Here is a 25,891-nt window from a genome sequence, read left to right as displayed (position 1 = left end):
TTTGAGATGAAGGATTTGGGTGAATCTACACAAATCTTGGGAATGAAGATTTTCAGGGACAAGTCTACTGGTATGTTGAAGTTGTCTTAGAAGGATTATATTCTTAAGGTGCTGAAGAGGTTTAATGTATGAGATGTTATACCCAGAAATTCACCACTTCCTAGTGATCTCAAATTGACAAGGGAGCATTCACCAACTACAGTAGCAGAAAAGGAGCGGATGACCACTGTTCCCTATGCTTCAGCTGTTGGTAGCTTGATGTATGCCATGGTGTGCACACGACCAGACATTGCTTTTGCAGTGGGAGTTGTTAGCAGGTTTGTTTCTAATCCATGTGAGAAACATTGGGGTGATGTAAAGTGGTTACTAAGGTATTTGAAGGATACTTCAAGTATGGGGCTTTGTTTCTGGCAGAAGGGAGTAAAGCTAGAAGGTTATGTTGATGCTGATCTCAGTGGAGATATCAATACAAGCAAAAGCACTTCAGGATATGTCTCTACTGTGGGGATACTGCAGTGAGTTGGATGTCTAAGTTACAGAAGTGTATATCTTTGTCTACTACAGAGTCTGAGTATGGGGCTATGTCGGAGGCAGGTAAGGAGATGGTATGGTTGATTGGTTTTCTTGAGGAGATGGGCATTAAACAGGAAAAGGTGATACTTTATAGTGATAGTCAAAGTGCAGTGCATTTGGCTAAGAATCCCATGCATCATTGTACGACTAAGCACATTCGTAGGCGCTTTCACTACATCAGGAGTTTAGTGGAGGAGAATGAGTTGAGTCTGGAGAAAGTGTTGGGTGCTAAGAACCCATCAGATATGCTCACTAAGAGTGTGAGTTATGATAAACTAAGGTTGTGCAGGACCTTAATTGGTCTTCGTTGATTGTTAGCGAAGATGGTGGATTAGCAGTTGAGATGAATGAAAGGATGATGAAGGTATGGAGTTTTCTTCACTTACACCTATCTCCAAGTGGGAGATTGTTGGGAATATGGTTCATATGAGGCTCAATGAAGGTGTATGGGTTGTGGAGAAAGGTTGTGACAAAGGAAAACATCGAAGAAGGAGTAAGCAAGGGTTCGCCCGATCGGATCGGGTAAGGCCGCTCGATCGGGCCCGCAACGTCACAAGGAACTGGGCAGAATTGTGGCTCGCCCGATCGGGCTCGGGAGCAAATTTCTTCGAGCATTAAGTGCCTGATCGGGCGGGGTCTGTTTCGAGCCGTTTTCGTTCCGAAAACGTGGTTTCTTAAGTGGGGGTATAAATAGGTGCCCTAATTCGTCATTAATTGTATTCTTCATCATTAAACACATATTAGAGAGAGAAAAAGCTATATAGAGAGTTCTTGAGCGCTTTTGTAATCTTTATTGAACATTCATCGATTCCTAGTGCATATTCGTGGTTTTTCTCCCAGTTCTTGGGTTTCCACGTAAAAGTTCTAGTGTGTTCTTTCCTGCTTTATTACTTGATATTCTATTATTGTTTGTTATTATTTTTAAATTGCTAGTCAATAGAACTTACAGAATTTGCACCGCAAAGTTCAATTTGGCTAGAATCCACATCTCATTGGCGATGATCAATCACCATCATATGTTAAATAGCTGTAATTTAGACGTCAAGTCTCTTATAGTAGTTGGCACATAAAAACAGATATGGCATACGCAATTACGCACATACCTAATGATTGTGTTCATCTTTCTTCATTGTGATCGTAGCTAGTTTTGTTACATAAGACAAATATGCGAAGAACGATTATATAGTTACTGGCCCAATATCTGTTGTCTCAACTACATATCCCACTTACATGTATGGCTGCCCTCTGCCTATGATTGAGCTTTCTTTTTCAGATTTGGCACAAAAAAGAAGAGGATATAGTATTATATATATATACTTCATATATATGCTGTTTCCATGGCCAAAAAAAATACTGCTGGCATCAGGATATGCTTTTCTATGGTGATAGGAACATAATAAGTACTATCCCTATTACGGGTACCAAAAATGTCTTGTATAGTGGTTAAAATTGAAGTCCTATGAACGATAATCCCTCTCTCTCCTTTTTTGTACTTTGTACTGCATTTGTGACTCATATGGATAAAAAAAATTCTATTACGAGAAAATACCGCTAATGAATTATTGATAATAATGGTTGCCTGGTCAAAGTCTTTAAAATTAGAAAAACTTTTAATGGTTAACCTAAAATAATCTTTTAGTATAATAACAATAATATTTATCATTAATTATATGAAGTGGTAGCTCAGTAAAGCAACACCACGAATTCCAAGACATTGTCCAGGATTCGATCCTCATCCCAACAATATATTATTAATCTTCGGACCAATTATCTTCCATGATTAAAAAAAATCGAAGGCAATAAAATTGTAGTTTTGGCCATGTCCAAAGCTAAATAAGTTATAGGGTAAGAGCAAGAATATCGGTAGTCTGGAGCACCGAGTCTTAGCGCAGACTTTGGTGAGTCTGGCTCCAGACTACTGATATTAGGACTAAATGGAATGATGAGTCTGGGAATGAGTTTTGATTTCTCAGACTTGGTTGTGGGCTTTTGGTAGAATAAATGTTATCTAAAATAATATGTTCAACTTTTGGTAGAGAGTCTGGAGTGAGTCTGATCAGGGATAAATTGTAAAATTGGAATGAGTCTGGAGTGAGTCTGAAGAATAAAAAGTAGATAAAAATTAGTAGAAAGCTGATGTGACACAGTTTGAAAGTTAGATTTGGGTCTGAGGGATAAACTCACCCTAATCTCTTGTACTTCCTCCGTTCCAAAATAAGTGAAACACTTCTCTCATTTATGTGAGAGCTTTTTGAGACAAGTGTTTCACTTATTTTGGAACGGAGGAAGTATATATATTTGTTGTATGAGAAATCCAGGTTGGTGTTATCAGTGAGTAATTAGTAAAGATGTAGAACTAGCTAGCGTGAGCTAGTGGCCAGTGCCGCCCACTGCCCACAATATAATGCAAGGCCACAAGTTGATTAAATGACAGAATGGCAGAAGTGTATACGACACAAATCGAAGCAATTGACAACGCAGCTCAGAAATAATAAGGCACAGTGCACGAGTGTATTTCCCTAATTTACACTCCAATATTTGATGATTCATGCAAATTTTGGCGAATATGTACACATGGTCTTCCCATTTTCTATATGTTTTTGGTCCATGAAACGATAACATAAGCTGCAATAATTCGTCTTGAGAACTCGTAACTTCATGAGACTTGTTTGTTTCCCATGCCATGAGGTTAATGCACGTACATAAGATCTTCCAATTTATCTGTCTAATTTTTACTTTAATTTACGTTAATCTTCAAATATGTCCATTTCACCTCCCTGAAACCTTGTTTGTTTGTTTTTTCCACGTTAACCCATGCTTTTTTTGACATGTGTTAGTGTATACTCCTTAAATTAATTGACAATATTAGTTGATTACTACCAAATTTCTCCAATATGTCGGCTTTCATCCTGATTTTCTCAAATTATTAAGCACAACACCTTGACTATTATGAAAGTCCATCTTAGTTTTTCTTACTTCCTATTTTTAAATTATCTAATATTAATATTTTTGAAAATATACATAGCGATAAATATAAGAATATCTGAAAAGATAAGGAGACATTTGATTCACTAGTAGGAAAAGGAATAAAAGGAAAGTAACATAGGTCATAGGTGTTTGGGTGGGAGAGTTTTGGATTAATTAGAGATGTTTGATATGAATAGAGAGGTAAAGTCAAAGTGTTTGGTTGGAGAGAATTGAAATGAAGGTTTGAGCCCGAAAAATTAAATTTGAAAATGCTATTAGTTGTGTTATGACTAATACATCTTAGGGGTCGTTTGGTTCAAGATATGAAATGAAAAGGGAATGGATATAAATAGAGGAGGGAAATGGTAACAAAGATGATTTCCTTTATTGACTGTTTGGTTCAAGCCAAGGAATGGAAATGAAGGGTAACCATTAACTTCAAGTAATGGATTTTGTTACTTGAGGTGGGGAGGTAACAAATTGGGGGAATCCATTACCATCAAGTAATGGTAATGGATTGATGAGGGGTTGAACCAAACAAGAAGAAAAGGAATCGGTAATTGATTTCATTTCTTGAAATCCAAAAATAGTGAACCAAACGACCCCTTAGAGTTGGTCAGATTAACTACTTTTTACCAAATAAACTCACCAATAAATATATTATTCCAATAAACTTATTGTTCACTTATTACCAATCAGCTAACAACTATCTACCAAACACTTTCACACAAACAACTAATCAAACCAGCTAAATACAATCAGCTAACTGCTAACAACTAATGCAAATAGCTAATTACTAACAGTTAACCTCTAATTGTCAAAGAGGACCATAAAGCCCTCTTTTTTCAAATATCACAACCGGGGCAAATATTATATTTACACCAGCAAACAACCACTATCACCACCATAATCCATCACCCAAAGAGCTCCTTCACCACACCAAATCCGACCTTCAATCCCACCATCTTGAGCACTAGTGACTTCAACAGTAACTCAATATTATGCTAATTATTTGGTCAAATTTATCTAAAAAAATCATTGCTACGATGTACAGCGTAAGAGTATACAAATATGTAAATATTTTATGTAAACATTCATCTTTGTAATTACGTTAACCCTGGATTAGGTTGTATCATTTATATATGTAAAATCTTTACTTTGCCTCCTTGGGCAGTCATTCATTCATTTTACCAAAAATCAATTGATGATATATATATATACAATGCCTCACTTTATATGTTAGCTATGATCTATTTCTTATTTCATGACACATAGAAACGTACAAGGAAAAAGAAGAGGGAAAGAAAGCTAGGGATGAGGAAGATGAAACTCCATTTTTTTCTCAAAAGACTTGTTTAATTCAATTTATTTTAACTTATTTAAATTTATCTTTATTTATTAGACTTTGTTAGTCTTTATTAGAACTTATTAGATTTTATTTTGTTAGAGTGTGACTTGTGAGACCTTATATAATTTTTGTTTAACTTTGCTGAATTAAACTTATCTTAATTTATTTACACTTATCTTAACTTGTTATTAGATATTATTAGTCCTTGTTAGATCTTACTTGAACTTATTTTGTCTGATAAGGCCGGTCTGAAAATGAGGTGAACAGAACAAGCCCAAAATCTCTACAATTTTAAAACGACGATGATGTTCATTAAAGATGGAGGGAAAACGAATTTCTCCCTCTCCCTCCCTTTTCTCCCCTTAACCCCCATATGCATACAAATAACCTTATTCCCTTTCTCTTTCTTTCTATTTCCCTTTTTTTCAAACAAAGTGTATTTCTTGAAAAATATATTTTCACATTATTTATTGTGAAATTTGCACCTTCATTTCATTTCCTATTACTATATGATTTTTGAATTGAATATATGGTGTTTCATCCGTCAAACTCTGTACTAATGTTACACTTTTAAAGTTATCTTCTTGTGTTTGTACCTTTGAAAATTTTATTTTTGGAAGCAATTGGTCAAAATCAAGCCATAATCTTCCAAAAAATTAAGTCATACACTCCTATTTTAATCAATTAGACCAAGTCTAAGTTAGGTTAACTAGAGAGCTCCAAACTGAATTTTAAGAGAATGATGCAATTCTTTACGGGTGCGTCACGCATCAAGCATCAATTTATACATAATCAATTCATTTGCTGTTATCTAAAGTGTTCAGAAGGTAGATAAGTGTTGGTGGCACTATATCAAATTATCAATGATTGTGTAATTAGTGAAAGTGACTAAATTCATTAATTATTTAGACATATAGTTTGGTGGAATTAGTAAATTGCCCCCCCGCTATAGAATCAAAGAATTTTGGAATTTTAATGGGAATGATTCTGATTTCCGAAATATGGTCCCATTTAGCTAGTTTGGGTTTACAAGAAAAACATATAATAATAATAATAATAATAATAATAATAATAATAATAATAATAATAATAATAATAATAATAATAATAATAATAATAATAATATAATAATAATAATAATAATAATAATATAATAATAATAATAATAATAATAATAATAATAATAATAATAATAATAATAATAATAATAATAATAATAATAATAATAATAATAATAATAATAATAATAATAATAATAATAATAATAATAGTAATAATAATAATAATAATAATAATAATAATAATAATAATAATAATATTTTTATTTTTATTTTATTTTTTTTAGGGGAAGAAAAACATATTATATTTTTTTGTTGATAAATCAAATAAACAAATAAACAAAAATGGTAGGTTAACCTGTATAGTTTTGCATGTTCTCCCCAGCTTATTTTAAGTTCAGTTCAATTCAGTTCAGTTCAGTTCAGTTTAGATCAGTTCAGTTCAGCTCTTAACAATATTTTTACTCTCACATAGCACTATTCATTTCAGTTCAGTTCAATTCAGTTCAATTCAGCTGTTTTATGCCGAAGAGAACAGACCCTTAATTTTGTTAAGGAAAAAAAAGAGGACATGTATATCCAACAAGATTTCATTATCATAAACTCTTATTTTATCCATTATTATCAATATTTTTGATCTAATAATGGAAAAGTATATGAAATCAAATCAAAGTCATAAATTTGCTAATCTTGAAAGGTATATGGACTATGGATGACTAAACAAAGGAATTTATGATCATGTTTCTTCAACTCATTTTTAGTAAATTCAATCAATTTATTTCTTAATGTAGATGAATCAAATTAAATAAGACCTATCAGAAATATTAGTATATGACTATGTTTTGTTCTTGAAGTATATTAGAAAGAATTCAAAAGATTTTTTATCATTTTTTTATTTACATTCTTTAGATAGTATTAAAAGACTAAAATTATTTTGGACTCACAATTCTAATTCTCAATTTATTTTGAACTCTATTTTGATCGTAATTAATATAACCATTTAAATTTTTTCATAAAAGGTGAGGCAAAATTTTGAAAAATTTGGTGATACTATTACTCACTCATGGAATGCATTGTGTACTTGTGTGTGGCTAAATTTGTGGTGCTGATCATTAATGACATATGGGCTCCCTGCAAAATTGAGTTAAAATCAGGCCATCTTTAACATATAGATGGACCCCTTCCTCCATTTTCCTTTAATGAAAACACAAAATTATAAGTAGGTATGAAATTTTATTTGCTTGTTCGAATAATGTATAAAGGAACAGAAAAAAAGTAAATGTTTTTGAAAACTAAACAACTAGTTTTATTTGCTTAATATGAGTATTAAAAGTAACACATCCAAGAAAATAAAGCTCAAAAAATATAATATGTAAGGGAACTATCTATTAATTAATTAATATATTACACTTCTCATTCTCGATCATCCAAATAACTTTTTATAATTCTAAGAAATATAGTTTTGTTCAAGAACTTTTATAAGAAATTACATTGATCTATCACAACTCATGCATATTGATTTAAAAATAATCCCAGCTCTCACATTTCAATATAATGTTTATGCGATTCCAAGAATTTTTTAACATTATATGTCTTTCTATTTGTTATAAATTCATACTACGACCTCATTTTTTTCGTAGTTTGCATGTAGCCCTTATAGCTGTTAAAACGTGTCAATTTATATTATTAGTTAATAATTTTTTTTAATAAGCTAAGATGTTAAATTTGTTCTAGATATACTCAATTCCTAACCAGGGTTAATAATAACCATTACTAATTTAATTATCCCACTAAATCTAATTTCTTAGGCAACTAATTTTTTTATCGATCGAAAACCTCATATTTAAGATTAATTTACTACAACCCTGTTCAATTCAACTTATTTTAACTTAATTCACTCATTTCAAAAAAAAAAATATAAGACAAAAACTCATAAGATAAGCTCAAATAATATAAGATAAGACAAAATAAATTAAATCATACGAACTTTTTTACATTACATTACATATATTCTATAGGTTAGCACTTAAATATGGTTAAGCGCATCCAAAAACATGTTGGGTGTAATTAGCTGTCCTAGCCCTTCGGAGAACCCACAATTTGTAAATGTCTCTGTTACAATTACACCTCTTTTTATATTTATTAAATTTTTCTCTTGACAGGTAAATCATAAATGTTTATGCTAATTATTCCCACTGGTACAATTTGATCATGTCACCTATTTATTGAAAAGCTGGATTCCCAGCATTAATGTGTCAGCACGGTGACATTTTACTTACTCTTGTCCAACGTCAAGTGGTGAGGCTTTAGTGTCATAAGAGTAGTCTCATTCATTAATTTGTTCACCTTCTAGGACTAAATTAATAATTTTCTAATACCCCTTTTACAACAAAAGAACCAGTAGTTATTAGGTCTGAGTTATGTCACGGGTAATAAAAAATTTCATCTATTGATATTGTACTTTAAAATGATAATACTAAATACTACTTGATTTGGGTTATGTCACTGAGTAATAAAAAATTTCATTTATTGATATTATACTTTAAAATGATAATACTAAATACTACTTGATTTAAGCTATGTTTAGTTAACCTGAAATTTTCTGATCTGAACTTATATGATCTAATCTGAACTTATTTTTTCTGATCTGATCTGATCTGATCTGATTACAAGATCTTATTTTTTAGATTTTTCTCAATATATAAGAAAAAATATAGTCATGTGGGGTCTTGTTTGATTCGTCTCAATGAGTACTTTATTAATATTCATTTATTATAATTTTTACTAATATGTTATGAAAGATATAATGATTTTTAAATATAAGCAAAATCTGAACCGATCTGATCTGAACTTATTTTTTCTGATCTGATCTGATCTGATTAGATCTGAAATAAGCAAAAATAAGGTGAACTGAACATAGCCTTAGGGCCTGTTCTCTTCGGCATAAAACAGCTGAACTGAACTGAACTGAACTGAACTGAACTTATCAAAGCTGAACTGAACTTAACGGAGCTGAACTGAACTGAACTGAACTTATCAGAGCTGAACTGAACTGAACTGAACTAAACTGAACTGAACTGAATTGAATTGAATTGAATTGAATTGAGTTGAATTATATTACATTGAAATAAATTGAATGTAATAAATATATAAATAATATTTTAAACAATAATAATATGAATATTAAATAATAATTATAATGATAAGTAATAATAATGAATAATAATAATAGTAATATTTTGAATATTTTTAAATGATAGTTATAAATAAATAATATTAATAATCATAAATTAATAATAATAATAATTAATGATAGTAATGATAATTAATAATAATTATTTTATATTATTTGTATTAATATATTAATACTTGACGATGATATATAATAACAATAATATCTAAGAAGTAAATTAATATTACTATTTTAATAATTATATTTAATAACTTAAAAATATTTAGTAATAAAAATAATGATTGGGTTGGACCGCGAAAATTATACAATAAACCGTCTTGACGCGATTTGATTGGTTTATGGGCTAAAAAAAGTGGGTTTATTTGTGCTTTGACCTAAACCATGTTCCTCCTAATAATAATAGTAATAATAATTAGTAAAGCTACAATAAAAAAATATATAGAAACAACAATAATAATAATAATAATAATAATAATAATAATAATAATATAATATAATAACTAATAATATTAATAGTAATGATATATATTTAAATAATAATAATAATAATAGTAATTAGTAAAATAAATTATACCAACATAATAATAATAATAATTAACAAAATGGTTATAAAAGAATAGAGCTGAACTGAACTGAACTTATTGGATCTGAACTGAACTTATTGGAGCTGAACTGAACTGAACTGAACTTATTAGAGCTGAACTGAACTGAACTGAACTGAACTGAAAATAAGCTGGGGAGAACAGGCCCTTAGTGGTTAAAACTTTAGTATATGAATTTGAGGTTATGGGATCAAAACTTATACAATGCAATTTATAATTTTTTTATTGTACATGAATAAATGAACTAAAACTCCATAGAGAGAGCGCCACATGGCACAGTCCTTGTTCAGAATCGTCTTTTTATATTTATCAGTGTAATTATGAAAAGTTAAAAATAATTCGATGAATTTGTACTCTCTTTTTTAAGCTAAGGATAACTTCATTGCAAAAAGGAAGAAATTAGGAATTCTTCTTGTAAGGGCTAAAAATTGATCTCCTGCGATAGAAATGGAAGAGCTTTTATAACCACGCTTTTATAACCATTATGTCAGACTTGATCCTCTTTAAATTTATACTTCTTAACATGTTCTCTTTTGAAAATACAATGTAACAAAGTAATAATACGTAGTGAAAAACTAAATTGTGTAATACATAAGCTTTAAGAACATTTTGTTAGTTACACCCCATTGAATTTGAAGAACCTTTCATAATATATATTTCATTTTTTTATGGGGAGACTTACCATATGAAGTAGTATAATTGTAGATAAATCTTTCCTCAAAAAAATTTAATTGTAGATAAAAGAAATTGAAAAGGGTCTCAAATTAAATTTACTGATCTATGAAATTTTTCTATTGTAAACTATATATTTAAATTAAAATGATCTATCTCTCTTTTCTAACCCTAAACATGAGCCCCAGTATGTTGTATAGCTATATCCCCATGCTCCCATAGTCCCATCACTGCAAATGGAAATATGATATCCAATATTCAATATAGATAAGTTTAAATATGATAAAGATCAATGTCATTAAAAAATTGTTTTGATCAACAAAATCATTTCTAAAAAGTAACTTTTAAGATATCCATTTTGACCATAATTATATGAATTTTTTCAAAAAGAAATTTTCAAAACTATTTCCTACGTAACAGAAAAAATGCAACAAATAAGTATTTTTTTTATCCATATGAACTACGAAGGCAATACAAAGTACAAAGAAGGGGAGGAGGGATTCAAACATGTAATCTATCGTTCACAGCACCTCAATCTTAACCACTAGGCCAAGACATCCTTGATTAAATGGGTATTATTTATGAATATAAATATATTTTTTATTGCATTTTTTCTATTACGGAAAAAGTATATAATTTCACACAAGAAAAAAAAACAAATGTCAAAGTCAAAATCTCAAAGCTAATTTCACCTATTAAATTACTAGCTAGCAATCCTGGTTTGAAAGTTGTACTTAATTCACAGATGTGAGACTTTTTTTAGTAGAAAGCTCACATAGATCTTTTTTGTTATATAATACTCCTCAAACATGGTAATGTATCTCTAGATTTCAGAATTTGTCAATCTGAAACGTGGGAAGAGGCTTCCATGGTTAACTTAATTAGCTAATAGAATGAAGATTTATCAAAAGCTGTCCCCTCACGTGAGATCAACCATCTTCAAACCCCCACCAATTGTAAAATCATATCAGGAGTTATTCTGTAATCTTTTTTAACAAATAAGATACCACCTCCATTCTAATATAATCATGGATCGAATAAATTGTTTATCTTGATGCGATTTGTTAAAAGTATACAAAGTTCCATTAACTTTTTGTAAGAGTTCTGATTCGACTTAGTTTGTCTCGTCTTATCTTATCTTATGTTAAGTTATCTGATTAAATCTTATTTTATAAGACAGTTTATTATGTGTGTCTAAGATGTTATTTTATCTTATCTTATCCTATATGATTTTATTTTTTCTAGAATAAGTTAAAATAAGTTGAACGAGCCTTAATTAGAGATATACATACTTAAATGTGTTTTAAGAATACAAAAAAGTAGATGTGATATTCTATTAGGTACAAACAAAGTAACATATTTGACCCTTCTTTTAAAACAAAAATCAAATTCCTTAATCTATAACCATGACCATGACATTACAAGTCAATAACTCAAATAAAAGTAAATCATTAAATAATATACATTAGGAGAGGATTACAATGAATTTGACTTTCAAGAACACGATTGTTTTATATATTTGTTGTTTGTTTGTTCATAACAATTTTGACATATGGAATATCAATTTGTGTAATATTATAATAAAACAATTAAAATTGTACAGTAATTAATAAATAAAAAGGAATCCAGGTTTTATTGTCGATGTTACAAAAACGAAAAAAGTATGCTCCTCATAGTAGTTTCACTATGCGTTAAACCAACTCCAATCGTATTATTGTGACCTTTCATATATTATCTACTTTAAAAGTGACGAGATACAATAAATCATTTTTCAAAAATAACTTAAATATAAATTTTATTATTCAACTGGCAAACCATTTTTTTCACTCAAACAAAAAATACTTTATATGTAAACTTCCAATGCTCATGCTTATTGTGTGTGCACATCATGTGTCGGTATGCATGATGTACGCATAACATGCAAATATAGTTCATCACATCAAAGCACATAATCTAACTTTATTTATCAAGTTTTAGCTCGAACGCAAATTCTTCTTGGACTTAAAATCATTTTCTTGATACGAATAGTTCGATTTTGAGATAAATTGAGTTTTTTTTAGGACACGACTCAATGAACACTACAATGTGGTTTAAAAGGTGTAAACATGTACAAGATGTTATCATGGGGTGGCTCGAGCTTTGCCAAAAAGTGGTCTATTTTGATGTAGTTCCCAACTAATATTTTTGGGTGAAAACCTGCTATTTCGGGCCGGTCCAAAATGTATTCTAAATTTTCTATATCTGGGTTCTCCACAACCGGTCTTTTGTGGCCTAGATTTTGGGCCTGGACGGGGTGGTCCCAAATCGTGGGCTAAATATCATGTCGAAAAACAGGTACTTTTCGAATTTAGTCATTGTTGATCACCTCTAAGGGCTCTAACTTCTTAGTTTTTAGAAATCAATAAAATATATTCCTCTCAAATCCTAATCCTACCTCACTTTTTTATAGTTGTTTTCGAAGGCTTTAGAACGTTACCATACACATCAATATCTCTAATCTTGTACTTCCTCCGTTTACCTTCACTTGCAATGGTTTGACTTTTACATTATTTACAAACTCAACTTACTCCATTTTTATTAAATTCGTCTCAATAAATACTTCACCTATTTCATTTTACTTGCAACGGTTTAACTTTTACACTATTTACAAATTCCACTTAGTTCATCTTTGGTGATTTTTAATTAACGAAAAACATACTCTGATACTCGTGTAAGATCTTGTTAGGTTTGTCTCAATGTATATTTTCAAATGTCTAGTTTTTAATATTTTAAATTATTGGTAATTAAAGATATTAATGGTTAAAGACTTAAATTTATTTATGCATTGACAAACGTGAAAGTCAAACGATTGCAAGTAAAAAAAAAACAGATGAAGTATAATTTTCAATAAAAAAATATAATTTTTCCAATTCATCTCAATATATATTGTTAATACATCTACTTTTTATAATTTTTAACCATCAATAATTAAATATATATTAGCAGCTGATTTTTTTTATTAAAAGGTAATAACAGAATAACTTTGTAGAGTTATTTTACAACTCTAGAAGGTCGAAACCAGCTATATATCTGTCCTTGCTGTCAAGTAGCTGTGAATTGACGGAAGAAGTAGTACTAGTAGTGATTGTGTGAAGAATCTATTTCTTCTTCTAAATTCCCCTCTTTCTTCTCTCACTCTTATTTTTCACCTTTGACAACTTCTTCTTCTCTCCCTTAAACCTCTTTCCCAAAATCCAAATGACCACCACATAAATCACAAATTAACCTCCCTCTAAAACTCCACAATGATTCCCGATTTCCGGCGAATAATCATCGCCTTAATCGCACTCTCAATCTTCCTAATAATCCTTCGATTATTCCTCAAACGAAAAATCCGAACTTCAAAACTCAAAAACTGGTGGAATTTAATCTCCGACAAATTCCACGACCATCAATTCCTTAAAGTCCCTGAATTTAACGATAACAATCAAGAAAATCAACTTTTCCGACGAGTTTCACTTTACCTTAATTCCCTCGAATCCCTAGAAAACTCCGATTTCATCAACCTTTTTTCCGGTACTAAACCCACCGACATCCTTCTATCTCTTAACCCTAATCAAACCATAGTTGACCACTTTCTCGACGCTCCTCTTATCTGGTCTTACGACGTCGTTTCACCTACTCAAAAATCATTCCTTTTAAAAATCAGAAAACGCGATAAACGACGCGTTTTACGACCTTATCTTCAACACATCCATACAATCTCCGACGACATAGACCACCGTGTTAAAGACATACGTTTATTTACAAATTCAACCTCAGGTTGGAAAACGGTGCCGTTTTCTCACCCAGCTACAATTGAAACAATTTCAATGGATTCTGATTTGAAACTCAAGATTAAATCTGATCTCGAAACGTTTCAAAAATCGAAACTTTATTATCATCGTTTAGGCCGTGTTTGGCGTAGAAGTTACTTATTATATGGTCCTTCAGGTACTGGGAAATCAAGCTTTGTAGCTGCAATGGCAAAATCTCTCTCCTACGATGTTTACGACCTCGACATCTCAAAAGTTTCTAATGATTCCGACCTTAAATTTCTACTACTCCAAACAACCCCTAGATCGTTAATCCTTGTTGAAGATTTCGATAAATATATAAGTGGGAAGAACAATTTTTCACCGTCGGTAACAGTAACTATTTCTGGGGTGTTGAATTTCATGGATGGTGTGGTAAATTCTTGTTGTGAAGAAAGAGTAATGGTTTTTACTATGACGGGTAAAGAAGATATTGACCCGGTTATTTTACGACCGGGTCGGGTTGATGTTCATATATATTTCCCTTTATGTGATTTTAGTAATTTTAAGAATTTAGCGAGTAATTATTTAGGGGTTAAAGATCATAAATTGTTTTCACAAGTTGAAGAGATGTTTAATAGTGGGGTTACAATGAGTCAAGCGGAAATCGGTGAGTTGATGATGGTGAATCGGAACTCACCGAGTCGAGCGATTAAATCGGTTATTTACGCGCTTCAAACGACGTCGTCTGCTGTGTTGGAGAGTTGTAAAGGAACGCCGAGAAATGGGTTTAAATCGGGTCGAGAATCGGTTGATGAATCGGGTGACCCGGTTGGAGGAATCGGGTGTAGAGATGGTGTGAAAGAGATTAGGAAATTGTATGGGTTGTTGAGAAGGAAAAGTGGGAGGAAATCGGATTCTTTTGATTTGGGTTCGACATGATTAAAGAGTTAGTCTTGCGTGGACCTGATCGTTCGATTTTTTTTAGTTTGGAGGTAAAGAATGGGTTAAATTATTTGTAAAGTGGGTATTTTTTTTTTTTTGGGTTACAGAAATTAGGAAAAAGAAAAAAAAAGGGGTTAAAGGGTGGAAGGTGCAGAAATCAGAACAATAGAACATGGGCAAAAACTCATGTTTTTTCAATCATTCAATTTGTTCATATAGTACAATTACTACTTTATAAATTTGTGTTGCTCCATAATTAGTTTTAGAATTTTATGTTTATTTTTTTTATATAAAAAAAAATTATGGGTTGTACTTGTCCCTGTTATAAGGTGGGGATTGTAAATGATCATTTATTATAAACAAATATAGTAAAGAACTTTTAAAGGTTGTATAGTTGTGCTTTTTTTTTTTCAGAAAAGGAAGATTTCTGCTTAATTCCTTTTAAAGTTTATATGGAATCTTGTTTTCCAAATTTGAAAATTGAGATGGTTTTTCTTCTTAGGTTCATTTCAGCTTTAGTACTTGTGATTTGTGAAAGTTGATGAATCCAAACTTTAGTCGCGTACTACTTGCTTTTTTTTTTTTTTTTTTTTTTTTTGGTATTTGCATCCGGTTCACCTTTCGAGCTATATCCGGATCGAGGTCAAGTTCGGGGTGGTTAGGTTCTATTTCTCTCCCAAGGATGTTGCGGAGATTCGAACACGGGTCCGTTCTACCAAAGTCAATCCCCATTACCTTTACATGGTCTTGGAACACTTTCAGGACTTGACACCACTGAAGTGTAGCTGCCTTCTGTCGCAACGGGAGCATAGGGAATGCACCAGTTGAGCTAAGTGGAAATGTTGTATTGTTGGTGCATATGAAGCTGAATTCAAATTTTTGCTTCCGTTTTTAAGGCATTTTTGCTATCGCGTTTTGTCTTCAGTTTCAAGTTACTCAATTTGGAACCGAAATCATAGATATTAAACGAAAAAATAGTTTTAAACTTTTATCATAAAGGCACAAGATTACTGTAAATATATGAGTTCATACAACATAAGTATGTGATGTGATTTGTTAAAATTTTGAAACTAGTAAGAATATAAATTTGATCATTATTAGTTCCACTACATGGGAGTACATTAATATTGATGAAAGTTTGAATTACATGAAGCATGTGTTGTATTGAAGACTGAAAAGTGTTTTGAAGTTTGACATCTCAATGTAAAAGTTGCATTTTGATTAAAAGTGGATGAACTACATTTTTTAATTCATATATATGTGAACGCAGAAGATATTATATGTTAGCTAACCAAATTCTATACAGTTTCTTTCAACGTGCTCTTTGTGCTATTTGTTTAGTGAGTTTTCACGGAGTATTATGAATTGGGTTTGCAGTCTTTGGTAGATCTCGAGTTATTGTTAGTACTTAGTACTATGGCTATTTGTTTTTGTTGTTAGTTCTCTTAGAGATGAAAGGCTGGACAAATTCGAATTTATAATGGTTTATCATCATTTTCCTGTCGAGTTTTGACAATCTCCTTGTCTTCCATTCAAAAAAAGAAACTAAAATAAAATATTATTTGTCATGAGCGAAATCAATTCTTAATAGTCATGCGATCGGAGTTTCTAAAAAGAATTATCCGTGTAAATGCTATTTTTTCATTACCTACCTCTATGTTTTTCTCTAAGGAACAAAAAAAAGCCCAAAAACTATTATGGCCAACCTTACTTTCAGAGTTTCGGTATCTACATGTTTCAATTTTGAATCAAATTATTTTTCAACTAAAGTTAATATGCTTCTTTTTACTCTCTTAATCTCTTTCTCCCTTATTGTTTGCTTATTTTCCATTTTGGTACTCTTGAAAGAGTTGTATTGATTAAATAAATACCATTTTCGTATTTTAAGATCCAACATTTGTCTTTTTGTTGTGTGATAAAAAAAAAATCAATGTTGCATAAAAAAAAAAAAAGAAGATGTATATACATTTTTCTTTTGTCTGTAGGGATAGAATCGTAGAAATCATACCTATTTTCCCAACGCTTTTCGTACCAACACAATTATCTATGTACTTGAAAAGAATATTTCATGTCGACTTGGTCTTTTTTTTTTTGGGGTGAGATCTAATTTATCAACATAGGTATGTAACAAAATCTAGAAAGCCATTAGTATCTATTAATATGCTTATAGAGTAACTTTAGAGCATTCATCATACACCCGAGTGTACCATCCACATGGTACAACCAAGACTAATTTCTGCTTATTTGCTAATTTGAAACTTTTCTTTTTAGTATACTAGTCTTATATGCATGCTATATGTACAAAATTAATATCTATGCAGTTTGGAACTATTGTGCAAGTTTTTTATGGATAGATTTTTCCTTCTTCTTTTTCAAATAAGAAGGCTGCAGTTTGTATTTTCAGTTTTTTAACTAGGGATATATTGATCAAAAAGGATGGATACCAAAATTTCAAGAGTTTTCGTATATATTTGAGATTTTGTTCATTTGAATGATTTCAAATGAGTAATGAGAAGAAAAAAAGATAGCATTAGCCATATTCTTAATACACCGAATATATGATACAATTTATAGTAATTCTTTTATTTAGTAAATAGAGTAAGATTTAATTGAGAAGAGTTATTATTTCCTAATTCCTACCATACTCGAAATAAATTGGACAAAGTGTAAATAGAGACAACTCAAAAACTAAAAAAAGTATTGTTTTCTATCCCTACTAGGAATGACAACGGGTCGGACTTGGACCGGATTATGCATAATCCGACTCCGACCCTACAGAAAGTCGGATTTTAAATCCGAGACCCGACTTTGAAAATCCGAATCCGACCCGACCTAAAATCCGACTCTGAGATCCGACCCGGCTTAAAATCCGGACATCCGACTTAAAATCCGAACATCCGACTCCGAACCTAATCCGACTTATTTTTCTTCCAATTGTTTAATCATTTTTTCTGTGGGAAAAGCCTATATAATACAACTGGCTGAAAGTCGAAGTCAGATTATACATAAATAATACATTACATAAATAAGAAAAAAGGATTGATTGACTCAAAGTCGGAGTCGGATTCGGATGTCGGATTATTTTATGAGATCCGACTCCGACCCTCCTCCGACTCGGAGTCGGATTTTTTAAACGGAGTCGGAGTCGGATTACTTTTTTGTCGGAGTCAACTCGGATTTTTTCCTTCGGATCGGAACGGACTAGGGTCGGATTCGGATTGGATTGCAATCCCTAATCCCCACTATACCAAACGTACTTTATACTATTGTATGATGTTTGTTTGGAAAATTTCAATGCCTTTTACCGGAAATTTGGATATTGCGCTTGACAATATACACTGTTTTGATTTGTTGATCCAAAAAAAACAAATTGACCCTGACCTGAAGATAGTTGGTTGGTCCTGTCAAATAAATAAAAATAAAAATAAAAATAAAAAGGTTTGTTGGGTCTAAAGCCTAAAAATTGTTGGAAGTTGGAACCATGACATAACATATGCTGGCATTTTGTGAGGCATTATTTTTGTTGATTAAAGTTAGCCATGTATATTTTCCTTTCTATATTCATCATGTTGTTTTGTAGTATGTAGTACAAGCATGAGTATGAATCCCAGAAATGGGAAGTACTACTCTATTACTTAATTTAGTCAAAAACTATTTTGTGGGGATTATCAATATGTTTAGCTATCCATTATCAATAATAATATCTTCTAAAATAAACTACAATGAAGATGTCGATGGTCAACAATCAATTGAAATGTTATAGTCATACGTCTAATCTTACAAGTTACCAATAAACGAATTATACCCTGTGATCCCTCTATCACTCATTGAATGAAAAGTAATAAATGCCGATATTCTTCGAAGGAAATAAAAAAAAATCAATAAAGATATATATGTGAGTATTAATATAGATATCCTATCAAATAGATAAAAAAAATCAATGAAGATTTATATATCAATAATGTATCTTTTTTTTTTTTTTTTTAGAATTTGAGTACAATTATGAGTAGTAAAGTTCTTATGGCTAAGATACATTGGTTTGAGAGAAAATAATTATTTGAGATATTTTGCTAGATTACTCCTATGATCCTATTTAATATTTGGATATTATTTAAAGAAAATATAATTAAAAATGCTTTATCTTATTGCTAAAAGATATACTTTTTACAGTGTATTTTCTTCTCCATATTTTTCCTTGACTTATTCGAGGTAAACTTATTAGAATTGATTTGAACTCGTTGTAACTAGTTTAGTTTGGACAAATCAGAACTTATTATTGGAACCTTTTGAAGCTTAGTTGATAAGATATTAAAGCTTATTGAAACTTATCTACACTTATTAGAACTTGTTTAAACTTATTGACATTTATTGAAACTTTGTAAACTAAAACTTATTTTTTTAGAGGTGGAGAATACATAAATATTACTCCATATATTAAGTCAGGGGAAAACTATTAAAAATCTTACCAACAAGGAAAAATTACTGAATACTTGCAATCTTGCACTGCATCTAACTATTTAATGAGTGGGTTAGTTGTAACATTTTAGCAAAAAAAAAAAAAGCAGCACATTTCAACTGAAAAATAATTTTTGAAAAAACAAAATAGAAAAATAGTTCTTTTACACAATTAATTTAATATTTTATAGCACACTTTGTTTGCATATAAGGCTAGTTTACAATAATTTTACAAATTATAACGTGTTGAGAAAACTTCCTAACAACAAAAAAACATTTATACGTAGTCATAAAAAACCATTGTACTTTCCACCTCAAAAAAAAACCATTGTACTTAATTTAATTTTTCAATTTTTTTTTTTTAGTGTAAAAATTTTGAAAATTTATAATATATGTAAATGTTATATTGTTCACGCGTTTAGCTAGTGCCATTCACTTACTAATTCACCTTTAAACAAGATCATATAAATTAATTGATGATGCCAAACAAAAGAGACATACTCATATAGTCATATATCATTTAGTATCATCAAAAGCCATCCTTAAATATTAACATGAGCATCATTAACACCACTTATCCAATGATTTTTTTTCTCCTATGTCAAAAAATAATCATGTTTTTTTAACATATACTTTCAATTAAAAAAATTAAATTACCTAAATTTTATATATAATTAATTACCAAACAAGGTTTCACCTAGTGGTAAAGGTTCGGCTTTATGACTTCAAGGTCATGGGATCAAACCCCACTAGAAGATCTTTGGGGGGACACCCTTACCACTGATTCCCCTCCATGTAAGGAGTCCAACCTGCAAACTTAACTGGTTTTATTTGTGCGAAGTACCAATTCAGTAGGATCATTCATCTTACCAACTTAAAAAAAAAAAATTATACTTCCTCCGTTTTTTATTAGATGTTACACTTTTCAAATCACGGACTCCTAGGTAATTTTTGAAGAGGAGAGAGATAGAGAGAATGAAAAACAAAAGGGTCTCATATGAACATGTGATAGGAGAAAGATAGAGAGAAGTTATTACCCAAAATAAAAGTGTAACATCTAATTTAAAACTTCCTAAAATAGAAAGTGTAACATCTAAAAAGAAACAGAGGAATTATATGAATTTTTTCCTTAAATAATGCAAAAGTGGGTTTTAATTCCCAAAATATGCCCAAAAAAACTAAAATTCCCTGCGTACCGTCCACGTAGGACGGCACGCGAGAAAATTATTTTTTTTGTTTGAACCCACGGAAACCGCTACTCTGAGTAGCGGTTTAATTTTAAAATAAACCGCTACTCTGAGTAGCGGTTTATAAATATAAACCGCTACTCAGAGTAGCGGTTTACCTGCGCAAAATATGGTAAGCAGATATCAGTTTTCATAATAAACCGCTACTCGGAGTAGCGCTTTACAAAAAAAAAAAAAAAAAAAAATTTTTTTTTTTTTTGTAAACCGCTACTCCGAGTAGCGGTTTTACCTAAGTTGAAAAAAAAAAAAATTTCTCGGCACTTGTAAACCGCTACTGCAAGTAGCGGTTTTACTAAAAAAAAAAAATCTCGCGTGCCGTCCTACGTGGACGGTACGCAGGGAATTTTAGTTTTTTTGGGCATATTTTGGGAATTAAAACCCAATTTTGCATTATCCAAGGAAAAAATTCGGAATTATATAATTCTATTAATAATATCAATGATTAAAGAATGGCATAGAAATTTCTGAAACTATGTGGTCCTTAATACTTTGGTCCTTCAAAATAATGGGGTGGCTGAGATTCAAAGCTGAAATAGCCCAAAGAAAACAACAGCAGGGCCTACTGTCCCCTACCAAAGTATTAGGTCAGTGTCCACACAAACTTTCAATGGGTCTCATCATTACAACAAACGTTAAATTCTACTCTAGTTATTTTGGCCACTGTTTTTTATGTAAAATTCTTTAGTCAGTTAAAAACCAAATTGTCCTTTGGCCTTCCAAAGTTGAGGCACTATACAACAATTATATTTACACCAAGTATTAGACGACAATGCAAGATCCTTGGCTCACATGTTCTGTGTATACTACTCCATGGAATTTCCCTCCTTAAACACAAAGAGGAAGTCGTTTTTCAGAAACTTCCCCAAAATATCTTTGTTTCCACTTCATTAGAGGACAACAATGTTTTTGTTGCTTCTCATTTGTGCCTAAATGTGTGGAGCATCTACTATACACCCAAACATGTACCTTTAAGAGTAGGTATCTTTAAGATGAGCAAGAAAAATATCCGAGTGCGTTATAGGATTTTCTGTCAGGAAAAATACTTATCAAAGGAACGTGAAAACACTATCCTTAAAGTATTATTTTCCCCAACTATGATTACACAAGGGAGATGGTAAAGATACTTCCAGGATTAACCCTTAGAGAATAGAATTTGTAATTGCATTTATCACAAACTCTCTTACGAACGTTTTGTGGGATAGATCAGAAGGAAGAAGATGTCAGCAGATATGTCTAAACTATTCAGGCCATCTGTCTTATAAAGGCAAGAAAGGATGTGAAGGTAAACTCTTCACATCCTTTGTAACCGACACTGGAAATTGAAAAGGTAATGTAATTGCCAATAATTATAAGGAAAAATTGATTTTATCAGTCCCAACTATGAGCGCCCTGACAAAAACAGTCCCAACTATTGTTTTTTATTGTTCAGTCCCAACTTTAGAGGGTATTTTACAATACCAGTCCCAGCAGGTTTCTAACCTGCTGTAGTAGGTAAACTTGCCAAAAAAAATTCCCTTTTTTTTTCTATCTTCTTCTTCCTCTTTCCTCTCTCCTCTCTTGACTGCTCCCCCCCACCCCCTAACAACCCCAGCCCACCACCAACCCCGGCCCCACCAACCCCTCCCCCAAAACCACCAACACCAGCCCACCAGCTCCCTCCCCCGCAGCCACAACCCCTCCCCCACCCCCCGCAGTCCCCTCCCCTGCAACTGCCGCACCCCCTCCCCCTTCCCCACCCCCCGCAACCCCCTCCCCTTTCCCTGCAATTGTCGCATCACCCCCACCCCCTTTCCCCACCCCCCGCAGCCCCCTCCCCTTCTTCTGCAACCGCCGCACAACCCCCCTCCCCTTCCCCCGCAAATGCCGCTAACCCCCTCCCCTCCCCTTCCCCCGCAAATGCCGCTAAACCCCCTCCCCTTCCATTCCCCTGCAAACGCCGCAAACACCCTCTGAAATGCCAAAAAAATCCGACTGTGCGCGAAGGGACGGGGAGGGGAGGGGGGTTGTGCGACTGGCGGGGAAGGGGAGGGGGGCGGCACGACTAGCGGGGAGGAGGAGGGGGCTGGGTGGTGGGGCTGGGGTTGGTGGGTTAGGGGAGGGGAGGTGGCAAGGGAGGGGGAAGGGGAGAAAGGAGAGAAAAAGATGAGTTAAAGCAGTAAAAAAAAAGTAAAAATTGTTGAAAAAAAATTGACCTATTCAACCGGTTACTGGTTAACCTGGACCGTTATTGTAAAATACCCCCAAAAGTTGGGACTGAACAATAATAAATTAAAGTTGGGACTGTTTTTATCAGGGCGCCCATAGTTAGGACTGATTAAATCAATTTTTCCTGATTATAATTCAATTTGATCATTATAACTGATTAAAATAATTGAGCAATAAGTTAATACCAACAGTCAATATATAACGGAAAGAAAATAATTTGAATACCAACGGTCAATATATAACGGAAAGAAAATAATTACGAATTCACCAAAACTGATCAAAACGTAATTAAAATACAATTATATATTAATGGTAAGACCTCATAATCTCTGCGTCACGCACGTGCTAAGTGCATTAGATATAAATAATAATGTATCAATGCTAGCACTATGTATAGACTTTGCACCAATTTAAACCCTTAGAATAATTCTTGCTATATAAACTCATATAGTCCATTCTAAAATTTCCATGTGTGATTCCTTTTCATGGCAAAATAACGTGTACAAAGCATATAAACAACACACGCTAACTTTATTTTACAAATGTGGGATTCCAACAGATTATTCATTGCAACATTCACAAAAATGTGAGTAACAATATAAACAGAACAGAACATCATTAAACCTTCAATGTGGGTTCACACCCAAAGTAACTATTGTAGAAGACTACTAGGTTATATAACAACATTTTCATCGACTTTTCTGCATACATATGAATTTTAATGATTTTCTTGTGTCATTCTGATTTAAAAAATCTTTAATAAGCCTAGACAATGGATGCATAGGTTTTTTTATTGGGAATAAGTTTATTTCTTTATAATTAATTGATAATATATTATACATCTGTTTATTGAGACACTTCATAATTAGTTACTATAAGAATACAATCACTCATACGATCATACACAACTATTAAAGGACTAGTAAAAATATCTTGCTTTGATAACAAATTGGTTGTATCATTTGAGTAGCAGCACCATAGTGTAATACATAGTACTACCTCCGTTTCTTTTTAATTGTTACACTTACACTTTTCATGCATGCCGATGCACTACTTTGAGCTTTTATATCTCTAATTTTGTATTTATAAAAAATACAAAAACTACATATTAATAAAATACATACTAATACGAATCTAACAAGATCTCACATGACTATGTTTTTATTCACGTATAAATCACAAACGAAGGTCAAAGTGCAATTTGTGAATAGCGTAAAATGTCAGAGTGTAACAATAAAAAAGAAACGGAGGTAGTATATGATAAAGACTAAGGAGAGAAGCACAACTTATCCGTTAAAAAAAATGCAGTTATGATGGTGCACAAACAGTGTGCAAATTGCAATGTGTCGAATTCATATCAACTAGACAACTAAGGCTATGTTCAGTTCACCTTATTTTTGCTTATTTCAGATCTAATCAGATCAGATCAGAAAAAATAAGTTCAGATCAGATCAGTTCAGATTTTGCTTATATTTAAAAATCATTATATCTTTCATAACATATTAGTAAAAATTATAATAATTGAATATTAATAAAGTACTCATTGAGACGAATCAAACAAGACTCGATATGACTATATTTTTTTTCTTATATATTGAGAAAAATCTAATAGATAAGATCTTGTAATCAGGTCAGTTCAGATCAGATCAGATCAGAAAAAATAAGTTCAGATTAGATCAGATAAGTTCAGATCAAAAAATTTCAGGTGAACTAAACATAGCCTAAGTCAGCCAGCTCTCCTAGTTCTACCATGACAGCTTATGATCGATGAGCTTACATTATATGCTCGTCAATAGTGAAATTACAAGTCATTGTTGTAATTTGTCTAATTACCAACTGTATTTTCTATATATGTTGGAATCCGCGAAAAATTCTTTAATCTTGTAAAGTAAGATTGAACTCTAATCAACTATTTTTAGTCCTATTTTCAAGTTAAAGATGACACCACTATCATACTTTTTCTGTTTGAGTTCGTAAGACGCATGAAGTACATTCATTTTTGTGATCGTTTAGTATGAGGTGAAAAAATACAATTTTTTTTATGAACAAAGTAACCATATTTTAAAAAAATTTACATATTGATAATGAATTTATTGTAATTCTATTAGGGACGTTTTATATCAATTATTTATATCTATTATTTTGTTTATTATAGCTTTACTCATTGTTATTATTATTATTAGGAGGAACATGGTTTAGGCCAAAGCACAAATAAACCCACTTTTTTAGCCCATAAACCAATCAAATCGCGTCAAGACGGTTTATGATGTAATTTTCGCGGTCCAACCCAATCATTTTTTTTATTATTATATATTTTTATTAAATCTAATTATTAAAATAGTAATATTAATTTACTTCTTAGATATTATTGTTATTACATATCATCATCAAGTATTAATATATTAATAAAAATAATATAAAATAATAATTATTAATTATCATTATTATCATTAATTATTATTATTATTAATTTATGATTATTAATATTGTCTATTTATAACTATCATTTAAAAATATCCAAAATACTATTATTATTATTCATTATTACTTATCATTATAATTATTATTTAATATTCATACTATTATTATTTAAAATATTATTTATATATTTACTACATTCAATTTAATTTAATTCAATTCAATTCAATTTAGTTCAGTTCAGTTCAGTTCATTTCAGTTCAGCTCCAATAAGTTCAGTTCAGTTCAGTTCAGCTCCAATAAGTTCAGTTCATTTCAGTTCAGCTCTAATAAATTCAGTTCAGCTATTTTATACCGACGAGAATAGACCTTTATTGGACCTGAAACTTAATTTTTTTAGTTAAAGAAAACGCATATTAGAATTAGAAGGATATC

General features: G+C 31.4%; 1 protein-coding gene across 1 annotated transcript; it reads left to right on the top strand.

Moving 5' to 3' along the window:
• The first annotated feature begins 13,543 nt into the window (after nt 1-13,543).
• LOC104906128 (AAA-ATPase At2g46620) lies at nt 13,544-15,522 on the top strand. The gene has a single exon (XM_010694868.4). The coding sequence runs from the start codon at nt 13,698-13,700 to the stop codon at nt 15,126-15,128; it is 1,431 nt and encodes a 476-aa protein (XP_010693170.1). The 5' UTR covers nt 13,544-13,697; the 3' UTR covers nt 15,129-15,522.
• The last annotated feature ends 10,369 nt before the right edge of the window (nt 15,523-25,891 follow it).

This window comes from Beta vulgaris, chromosome 1, assembly GCF_026745355.1.
Source record: "Beta vulgaris subsp. vulgaris cultivar EL10 chromosome 1, EL10.2, whole genome shotgun sequence".
In the NCBI taxonomy this organism is placed as follows: Eukaryota; Viridiplantae; Streptophyta; class Magnoliopsida; order Caryophyllales; family Amaranthaceae; genus Beta; species Beta vulgaris.
This window is presented reverse-complemented; position numbering and strand designations above follow the sequence as displayed.